The sequence below is a fragment of the Lactuca saligna genome, chromosome 1 (assembly GCF_052625555.1).
Source record: "Lactuca saligna cultivar CGN05327 chromosome 1, ASM5262555v1, whole genome shotgun sequence".
NCBI classification, from domain to species: Eukaryota; Viridiplantae; Streptophyta; class Magnoliopsida; order Asterales; family Asteraceae; genus Lactuca; species Lactuca saligna.
In genome coordinates this window covers 6,519,856-6,531,050 of record NC_136417.1, presented here as the reverse complement: position 1 = coordinate 6,531,050, position 11,195 = coordinate 6,519,856, and the positions used below count along the sequence as shown (strand labels likewise).

Below are 11,195 nucleotides of genomic sequence, written 5' to 3'. Positions count from 1 at the left end.
CTTTAATTAAAATCATTTTAAATATTTTGTGTATTTATTAAACAATATGACAAATAAATGTGAAAAATCTTTTCACTCGGTCTTTTATTATGTACTGCTGGGCGCCAGGTGAAATCTAATCACTCATGACTCAATCTTCACGGCTCATGCTTCTTTCCGTTGCTTCACCGACCATACGACCAAGCTTACCTTAAATAAAACCGTCCAACCATATATAATGATGTCATAATTGCGCTAATTAAATACACAAATCAAATTTTTATTAATTTTTTTTTAAATTTAATAATTACTTTTAGGATATAGTAGTTATATACTATTTATGTACGTGTGTGTGTGTGGCTGTGTGTGAGAGAGAGCGGGTCTAGCGTCAATGAAGAGGAGATGTGTATGTTTGAGAGTCAAATTTGGTTGATAATACGTCACTACTGGTAGTCCGTAGTATTCTGAATTAGAAAGTAATTTGAATCCATTAAATTTTATTTATTTGTAGTTATAAATATTGATAGACAGTAATTTAGAAAATATTATCCAAAACTAAAAGGCTCACTGCCAAGTGCCAGCCCAAGCCATCTCATCATTCTTGAAGCCGCCAAAAAGCTTATAAATACCATCCTTCATCTCCATTTAATTCTCACATATCCGCTCTCTCTTTAACTCAATTTTCATCCTCATCTTGATTTGCAGAACATGGTGTCATCAACTAAAGATGATAAACAACCACCACGGGCTCCGCTGGAAATGCAGCACCATGAATCACCACAAAGGCCGATATGGCAATTAATCATGGTGTCTGCCATCGCCGCCGGTGTCCAGTTCGGATGGGCCCTCCAACTCTCCCTCCTCACCCCTTACGTCCAACTCCTTGGTGTTCCCCACGCATGGTCGTCTTTCATCTGGCTCTGTGGTCCAATCTCCGGTATGATTGTTCAGCCCGTCGTCGGTTATTACAGCGATCGATGCACCTCTCGGTTTGGTCGCCGCCGTCCATTTATTGCCGGCGGAGCTTTGCTTGTCGCCATCGCCGTTTTCCTTATCGGTTACGCTGCCGACATTGGTGTCTCCGCCGGTGACAAACTCGGTGCACCGACGAAGCCCCGCGCCGTAGCCATTTTTGTCGTCGGTTTCTGGATTCTTGATGTTGCAAATAACACGCTTCAAGGTCCATGCCGGGCGTTGTTGGCTGACTTATCCGGGTCGAATTCTAGCAAGATCCGTACCGGAAATGCCATGTTTGCTTTCTTCATGGGTGTCGGAAACGTACTCGGTTATGCCGCCGGTTCTTACACTCACCTCTACCAGATCGTCCCCTTCACAAAAACAGCCGCATGCGACGTCTACTGTGCAAATTTGAAAACCTGTTTCTTCATCTCCATCGCACTGTTGGTGAGCATAACGGTGTTGGCTCTAGCGACGGTGTCGGAGGATGTTTTCGTACCGGAAGCCGTCGATAAATCCAACGGGAAAAAAATGGTTTTCTTTGGAGAAATGCTCGGAGCATTGAAAGAAATGTCAAGGCCGATGTGGATCTTGTTGATGGTGACATGCTTAAACTGGGTTGCATGGTTTCCATTTTTTCTTTTCGACACCGATTGGATGGGTAAGGAGGTGTACGGTGGTGATGTGGGTACTGGACCGGCTGGTCAGATGTACAACCGTGGTGTCCGTGCCGGAGCTTTGGGTTTGTTGATTAACTCCGTCGTGTCAGGTCTCTCTTCTCTGTGCATCGAGCACTTGGCTCGTTGGGTAGGTGGTGTGAAGCGGTTGTGGGGTGGCGTTAACTTCCTTCTTGCTATTTGTTTGGCGATGACGGTTCTCGTGACGAAGATGGCGGAGTCTGAAAGGCAGTTCACGACTTTGCCAGATGGGACCCCCACTCCTCTGCCACCTAACGCCGGGATCAAAGCCGGAGCTCTGTCGATTTTCGCCGTGCTCGGTGCCCCACTCGCTGTGAGTAAATTCTTACCTTTACAACTACTTGCATCAAATTCACGTATAATATTTTATATTAAATATTATTAGAAAATTAATACTTTCTCCATATTTATAATATACATGCTTTTATTGTTTTTCTTTTAAAGTGTTGCATCATAATAAACAATTAAATACCAATTTTTAAATGTAAAAGAATATAAAATAGCTCAAATATAAACATTTTTCGGTTGCAATATATGTGTTTTTGTGTGGAATAATTTTTTTTGAAGGATAATAATAATTTAAAAGGAAAATGGATAGGAATACTACCTTATTAACCGAATATATTCTTTATAAAAAGTATATATGGAATTTGATTATATTCTTATCAAGAAGAGAATTTAAGATGGTAATTGTCTTACATTTAACCGATTATTATCAATCTATTTTTAGATTATTGATATCATCAATCTTTACAACTCTTAAACTCTACATGCAAATCAATTAATACATTTGACCATTTGAAAAATCATTTAATTGCGTAATAAATACAAAGATTCTTGATATGTTCATAGGAAAGATTATTTATATTTTGTGAAATTATTACTTAAATAAAGTTAAAGCTCGATCTCATTTTTGTTAATTTATGGTATGATTTCAGGTGACTTTTAGTGTCCCTTGCGCTCTAGCCTCGATATTTTCTAACGACTCAGGAGCTGGACAAGGTAAATTAAAATAAAATTGTCTTGTAATTACTAAATTAAAAACAAAAAACATTCTTGTAGTTTCTTTAACAATAATTTATTCTATTTTCACAGGTCTATCACTTGGTGTTCTGAATCTTGCAATCGTGATTCCTCAGGTACATTTTTCTTATATCAATAATAACAATTAATATTATGTTTTGCAAATATCTTTTATAAAACAAAATAGGGGGTTTTCATTACATAAATTATGAGTTGAAGTTTTGGTACAAAAAGTCAAAATTGTAAGCTTGTGTGGAATTTGGCATTTAAACACAAAAATGGGCCCCACTGTTTCTTAATTTGTGGCATGACGACACAGGTATTCTTTAGACTTGTAGTCTTACTTTAAGTTGGACTCATAATATGACTTGTATGCCACAATCCAAAATAAGTTTTCGTATTTCTAAATCAAAATTGAACTATAATAGAAACAAATTCGGCCATCAAGTCGAGCATGTTACGTTGCTTTCTCATCACTGACTAAAACCAAAACATTACATTATGATCTCCCATACCATTACTTGACTTCCATTAGGCTAATAAAAACATATGGTATGGGGGTTGTGGCTGGCCCCACATCTATAAATTTGGGACCCCCACACTTGTCACCATTCCTATAAGCCAATATTTGAGGTATATGCGACAAATGAATGAGTTGGGTCAAAAATAAGCAAAGTATCAAGATATTGATAACATGAGTTGTCTTTTACGAGTATGTTAATATAGGTCGAAATTAAAATGAGATACAATGTATTAAGTGGTTGTTTTTTATTTGAAATAACATGTTTTGATGTAGTTGAAATGTATCAAATATGTCACAATGGGTCATGTATGAAACAATTTGATCTTAATTGGACTAGACAAGACTTGATTAACCTATGTACATCTTAGAGATACAACCACCGTTTTGAAGATACTATAATTTAATGTCAAAATGATAGTATTAATCGAATTTTATTTTTGTTTCAACAGATGGTGGTATCTGTGCTAAGTGGACCATGGGATGCACTGTTTGGTGGTGGCAATTTACCAGCGTTTGTGGTGGGAGCTGTGGCGGCTGCAATAAGTGGGATTTTTGCATTCACCATGCTGCCTTCACCACCTCCTGACGTTGTACTTTCAAAGGTCTCTGGAGGCGGGATGCATTAGATTAGTAAATCAGTATAAAACTCGAAAGGTCTCAATTATATCAAATTGGGACATTTAGGAGGAAAAAGTTGTAATTTTTATTTGGATGTTGGATTTGTGCATATATGCTAAGCATGATGCAGAAATCATTAGTGATTCCCGCATATGTGACGTTTGTGTTTAAGAGAATGTTATGTCATTCCTCCATTATTTGTGTGAGACACCAGTTCATGCTTGATGGAAATGAGTCTTTGCTTTATTCATGTATACAACTATATGTTTTCAGTTGGTTCAAGAATAAAAGTCAGAGTGTTTTTCCTGATTTTCATATATTTGTATTTAACAAGATTTTAATGGAAATTTTGAATCAATTCCTGATTGTGTGTATGATGTTTGTGTTCTTTTTGTTTCTTTAATGTCGTATTTCCTAAACCTTTCAAGTCATTTATACACGGAACTCATCCGTTTATATTCAAACGAGAAAGCAACTGTTGCGAGTTCGTTAGCAAGGAAAAATTCAGTACACTAGAAAATGACCAGTCTGTATATTTTAATTATTGAGTTTTTTTGTATGTCTGACAAAAATAATAGGAAATTTTTTTAAAAAAAAACATATGTATGAATAAAAACTTAAAATGTAAACATAAAAGCTTAAAGCTTTCAAAATATATTTGAAATAGCTTTTCAACTTTTTTTGTCACAAAATAAACATTTTAAAGTCATTCTATCAGCCTTTTTTTTTCTTTTTTTTTGATCTAATAGCTAAAAAATCTTAACAACTTTAGAAAATAAAAGTTATTTAGGGAACAATCACATTTTTATAAAAGAACATGTGCATAAATATACTATTTTGTGAAACTTTATATTGTGTAAATAAGATTGCCACTATATAAAGTTATAAACCATACATCTAACATGGTTTATATAAACCATACATCTACTTAGCATTGATTACAATATGGGTGTTTTGGTAAAAAAAATAATCAAGAAAGTATCAACAAATTGTATCCAAGGTTGAAGTGTTGCAATCAATATGAATGTAAAAGACTGAATGAAAGTGACATTGATGATCTTACAAGAAAATCCATTGATCTTTGCTAGGATTTTCGACATAAAACATTGGGAGGTGATAATGATAACATTCCTTGTTTAATCTTATTAATCAAAATGAAAATTACAAAAATGTGTTTCAGAATATGAGCACAAGTGATTCAGTTGCTCTAGGTGCCCATTGTGTGATTTACAGATGTGTACTTATAGCCTAAGTTGACTAACTAGATGTCCGATATTCTAAGGATCATTTCGAACAAGCGCTTGCACGTTGCCTTGACTTGGTAACTCGGGAGTTTAGGTTTTGCCAAGAACGATTCTTTAGTATAGATGTGACTTGTGTTGACTAGTTCTAAATATGTGAATAACAAACAGTAAATATATTCATTAATCTTATTAAAAAATAACATTGGTAATATTTAGGATCCTGACTCATTACAACATATATTTCAAGATCCTGATTCTATTTTAAGATCCAGGCTCTTAGACATACTTCAAGATCACGATGTAACATCCCAAAAAAATTCAATAAAGTTTAAGCTTTTCAAAACAACCAATTTATTAAAGAGGTGTTTACAAAACCGTTGTTTCCAAAACATTTATTAAATCCAGAATCATTTACACGTAGTTTTCAAAACATTCACATCATCAGAGTATCCCAAAAAACATAAGTTCCAAAAATACAAGGATGTGTACGGTCACGCATTCACCTTGTCATGATTCACTGAAGTACCTAAAACCATAAGCGAAAACTGTAAGCACGAAGCTTAATGAGTTCCCCCCAAAGTACCAACATCCAACAAATAACAACACACATACTGAGCCTTCGGCCTGATTGGACCGCCTCACAGGGCGTACAACCTATCTAGACCACTCCCGAGCCTTCGGCATGACTGCACCGCCTTGCAGAGCCTACAGCCTATCCGGACCGCTCGTCGGGCCTTAGGCCGGACTGGACCGCTTCGCAGGGCCTATAGTATATATGGACTGCCTTGGGTCTGTTGGCCTTTAACATAAAGCAAGACCGCCTCAACCCAACCACACACACACATGTCGACATATACATAACTCATAAACACATAATCAATCAACACGAAAGCACATATGATACAGATGAATAAGCATAGCATCATCCTATCTACCAGGATACCAATCTAACAGATCATAACAACATAGCAACATCCTATCTACCAGGATACCGATCTAACATATAATAATAGCATATACAAGCATACGATAACCAAGATAACAATCCAAATAGTCAGCCTTGGTGCCTTCGACCCATAAGTACAGTGAGGAAAACTCACCTTATAAACTTAACAGAAGCTGATGAGGTCCCGACTCCGAATCTCAGCTCAACCCGACACCTATTCCTCCAAGTGAGCAATAAAAATTAAAATCCCGAAATACCCAAAATACCCTCAAGGTCAAACTTAGTCAAAATTGTCAAAGTCAACTGGTCAAACCAACTAGGTTTTCTGAGTCAACCCAACCGAGTCAATCCAACCGAGTCAACTCGACCGAATCAACTTAGGGTGAGTACGCGGGGCATACCCTCGCAAGTCCTAAAATCCATTAAGAGCTTATTCCATTAAGTTCTTACATCCAAAATTCAAATCCAAGCCCAGAATGATGTTCTAAGTCATAAAGTTTCCAACTTTATGACTTTTGATGGTTATAAAGTGCTTAATGTCCAAAGCCCAATGTAACGACCCAAATTTCAAGTCCAAAAATTTCATTGTTAGTTAATTGATTTATAAAAAACGTTTATAAGAAAACACCAGCTAATAGTAACTTTTCATAAATCCACAACTCATGTTTGAAAACCACTCGCAAAATAAAACAATGTCAGAGTACAAGCCCAAGAAACTCTAATGCGGAAAACCAACATGTGTGTGTAAGATGTGCCGCTACCATGCCAGCTCCTTCCCCTTCGCTGAAGAGGTACTTGAAACCAAAACTATAAACTATAAGCCTGAAACTTAGTGAGTTTCCCCATCGTACCATATATCATACAATCACGTAACATATTGTAACGCCCGTAGATCCGGGCTAGTCAATTAGAGACGTTAAGCGTCAAAAATGACTTTTTGATGGAAGATTATTTTGAAGGAATAATCTTAATTAAGTTATAGTATATGTTACAAGGTTTCCGTGCATATAAAGAACGCCGAAATCCGAGTTATAACGAAGAAGTTATGACCTGTCGAAGTTTCGAGACAGAACCGGCACGACACAACGCGACGTAAAAAGTGAAATTACGTTAGAGCGATATTTAGCCTTAGCAACCTAAATGAAAGTCGTAGAATACGTTAAACCATGAGTGTGCATAAAAAGAACGCCCAAATCTAACTTCGTATGAGGAAGTTATGATTTTTCGAAGTTTCGATTTAGTAGTATGCAGCCCGAATGCTCGATTTGAGACCGAGCGGTTTTTATCCGAAACAATCTAAATGAGAATTGAAGATCTCATTAATTTTAGTAAAACGATAAAAAGATAGGCGAAAACGGACGCCGGATGAAAAAGTTATGATTTTATAACGGAGTTTTCCTGTCCCGGCCTACTAAAAATAAATAATAAAAATAAAGTCAAAATTAGCCGACGGAATCTAAATGAAAGTTGTAGATCGTAGTCTCACCTACGTGGGGATATAAAGATCATCGAAAACGGAGTTCGTATGAAGAAGATATGAATTTTTGAAGTTTATTTAATAATTTCGATATTAAATTTAAATAAAAATTGGCTGATATTATCCATGGGGGGAGTCACCGGCCTTATCCCCGTTACGCCCCGCGTAACCAAAAATTACGCCTCGTGTAAATCGCAGATCCAGCCCCTATAAAAGGAAGTCGAGTGCAGCCGATTCAGTTGCTCATTTCTTCCTGTTTTCTCGCGTTTTTGCATCGTTTTTCGTGCAAGAAATATCCCGAAGCCCCGGTATCATTCCTGAGCCCCGAAGCAAGTCTCGAGGCCCCGAAGATCCCGAGAAGTGCGATTCCCGAGCCGAAGCTCTGCCCGCGAGGAGTCCGGTTTTTGTAAAGATCTTCCAGATCTGCCGAAGAATACTACTTCTACAAGTCGTAGTGCTGTCCGATCATCTTCTAATCAGGTGAGTGTGTGGTTACTTTCTTCTGACGCATAATTATTAATTATTTAATATAAAATACATGTTATGTGTATATTTTGTTGTTATATGCGTGAATGTATATTCACTTTCTTCTATCTCATAGATCTGATTTATTCTCTATGAAATACGTGTTATGTGGGTGTGCCTCATCTGTTATGTGGAATAGGTATTGAATGAGAATGTTATACAGGTTTTAAACTATGTATAAAAATATATATTTTTATCTACTAATATGTTGGGTAGAACATGGGTAGATAGTTGATGTGTGATAAACAAATGAGAGGCCCCGATGTTGTTGTTGTTGATCTAGTTATTCAGCGAGTATGGATTAGACCAAGAGGTTAGTTTTAGATCCGAGAGTATGGATCAGGTAAAGAGATAAAACTTGTTATTAGTCCGGGAGTATGGATTAAGACTAAGTTCATTGTCCCTAGTCCGGGAGTATGGATTGGGTACAGTTATTGATCCGGGAGTATGGATCAGATCAGGATTAGGGTATATGTAATTGTCCTTATTCCGGGAGTATGGATTGGGTACAATTATTGATCCGGGAGTATGGATCATATCAGGAGGTTAGTTTTAGATCCGTGAGTATGGATCAGGTAGTTTTAGATCCGTGAGTACGGATCAGGTGAAAAATGTTAGTTTTAGATCCGTGAGTAGGGATCAGGTAAAGAGGAAAATTTTAGATACGAGAGTTTAGATCGTGTCGTTGTGAGGATCGATGAGGGTGGGATAAGAGTTGCGTTTATATGGTGAAATTGTACAAGTTTGAATGTTCCATATTTATAAATATATGATATAACATTGTGGGATGAAAACCCTATATGCTCACCAGGCTCCCAAGCCTGACCCACTCAGTTTTCTTTGTATCACAGGTATTAATACCAAGACATATTTCAAAGAGAGATTTAAAGGAGATATAAATCAATTGTGTAATTAAATGTAAGTTTTGTTTATGCTTATATGTCTGTATCGGAACATGACATCCCGAGGTTTTATTATTAAATGAAAATACATTCTCTTTGAGAAATGTTTTGATAAGTTATTATCTTATCTTGTTTTCGGAACAAATTCCGCAACCATTTTCTTTAAAAGATTACTCGGATTTTATAAAACAAAGCATAAACAAATCGGTCTTTTTTGGCCGTAAAAATGGGGATGTCACACATATATACTGTTGGGCAATTCTGGGGTGCCCGACCTACCCGGTACGGCCATTCTGGGGTGTTGACCTACCCTGTGAAGATATTCTGGGGTGCTGACCTACCCGTCGGTCCTAACAACCGACCCCTGGGGACTATCCCCTCCTACTACCGCTATCTCACATAAATATCATGCTAGCATATAAACATATGATCACATACTGTCAGACATATATGGGGTGCCTGGCCTACCCTACGGTCCCAACAACCGAACTCTACTACTATCACATATAACATATCATGCCAACATATAACATATTAGGTAGTAGCAAACCTAGATGATATCACAAAGACGATCATCTAGCATACAACTCCTACTGGTGGGCCGGCATTGTGGCTGTAGACCCACCGCTACTCGAAGGTAACTCACCTCGATCAAGTAGCTGCTATCAAACTGAGTGGGAAGTCTCTTCCTGCTGTCGCTCCAGAAATCCTCTGGCGACAATACCCACAAAACACTTAGTCAGAACTGATATCTACTCTTAGGGTAAAATGACTATTTTACCCCCAAACAGGTCGAAGTCAAAATGAACTTCAAGTTGACCCGACTCACCAAGTTGGTCCTCCAACTCGCCGGGTCGCTCATCCTTTACTCGTCCTTATCCACATCCTAACTCGTCGAGTTTGGCTTCGCTTCGACGAGTTCCTCTCTTATATGAACATTGCATGAAACTTATCCGACTCGCCGAGTTGTATGAACAACTCGTCGAGTTCACCTTCATCCGAAGAACAAGTCTGTCCTCGACTCGCCGAGTTGTATGAACAACTCGTCGAGTTCATCTTTAATCTTAAGGAGATTGTCTTGGACTCGTCGAGTCTGTTCTAGCACTCGTCTAGTCCCATGAACTCCAGGTCTAAAACCAAGTCCAATACGTTGGATCACTCTTTCTGACCTACTACAGTCCCTCTAACACCCAACTAAGTTCTTTAGACTCTAATCAGATATGGGACTTTATGCCTTGGACTCGCCGAGTCCAAAAACGTACTCGTTGAGTCCAATCTTGACCAATTCCATACAGTCGATCTAAATGAAATCTAACACACAAAAACCATAGATCTGGCCTCCTAATGTCCACTTTATACGTAAAGTTCCAAACTTGATGCACATGTAAGGGGTTTTTAGCTCAAAAATCCTCATAAAGTGTCCTACAATGTGCATAGGGTTCTCATGGCCCTAAAGTTGGCACCTTTATACCATGAGACCCCTCTTAAGGTCCAGATCTGAAGTCAAAACCCACTCAATACTTCCAATTCCGAAACATGACTTAGCAATCCAAAGAGATCCCAAGTTAAAGATGAATAAACACATAGATGAGTCAAGACGGGGGCATTATACCTTGAAGCTGCTGAAAATGAAGTAAAATCCCTGGATCTACTGGCCCCAACTCAAGTTCCAAGCTCCTTCCTTCTTTCCAAGCTTTACAACCACAAAAGGACACCAAAAATGACCTCAACAAAGCACAATCGGCTAAGGGTTCAATGAGAAGTTTTTTGGGAGCATAGGGTACAATATGGCCGCCATATCATTGCTTAAATAGGGTGCAAACCCTCGGATTAGGGTTTTGTCCGAACAGTACCTACTCGCCGAGTCTGGGACCCGACTCGCCGAGTTCATCACTTAAATCCTGCATTCCGTCCCACTTCTACTCGACGAGTTGGTCCTTCAACTCGCCGAGTTCAAGGCCAAAATGCGAAACAAAAAATATAAAAATAGTTGATGAAGGAATACGTACCAAGAACTAGGTGCTACACCCAAAGTTCTTAACCCAATAAGACATCACAACTCTTGCATGGAAGGGATAGAATGGCTCAAACCACGAAAATAGGGTTTACACTGGTTGTGTATGCCTAGCGTACATCTGGTACGCCCAACGTACTCAAGTATGATTCAGTACACCCGATGTACTCCCATCTGTACACCCAACGTACTCGACATAACCCAAAACCGTCCAAATTTCAAATGGGCTTAACTTCTTCGTTTTTACTCTGATTTTAACGTTCTTTATATCCACTGAAAGGTAACGAGA

General features: G+C 38.1%; 1 protein-coding gene across 1 annotated transcript; it reads left to right on the top strand.

Moving 5' to 3' along the window:
- The first annotated feature begins 616 nt into the window (after positions 1-616).
- On the top strand, positions 617-3,949 carry LOC145040770 (sucrose transport protein SUC8-like). The gene is made up of 4 exons (XM_078988683.1): positions 617-1,947; positions 2,573-2,636; positions 2,730-2,773; positions 3,630-3,949. The coding sequence occupies exons 1-4, from the start codon at positions 688-690 to the stop codon at positions 3,804-3,806; spliced, it is 1,545 nt and encodes a 514-aa protein (XP_078844809.1). The 5' UTR covers positions 617-687; the 3' UTR covers positions 3,807-3,949.
- The last annotated feature ends 7,246 nt before the right edge of the window (positions 3,950-11,195 follow it).

Excerpts from the sequence above, each read along its gene's own strand:
- LOC145040770 (XM_078988683.1), top strand. The coding sequence starts at position 688 with ATGGTGTCATCAACTAAAGATGATAAACAACCACCACGGGCTCCGCTG. Across the intron at positions 1,948-2,572 it reads TGCTCGGTGCCCCACTCGCT|GTGACTTTTAGTGTCCCTTG; the intron begins GTGAGTAAATTC and ends GTATGATTTCAG. Across the intron at positions 2,774-3,629 it reads TTGCAATCGTGATTCCTCAG|ATGGTGGTATCTGTGCTAAG; the intron begins GTACATTTTTCT and ends TTGTTTCAACAG.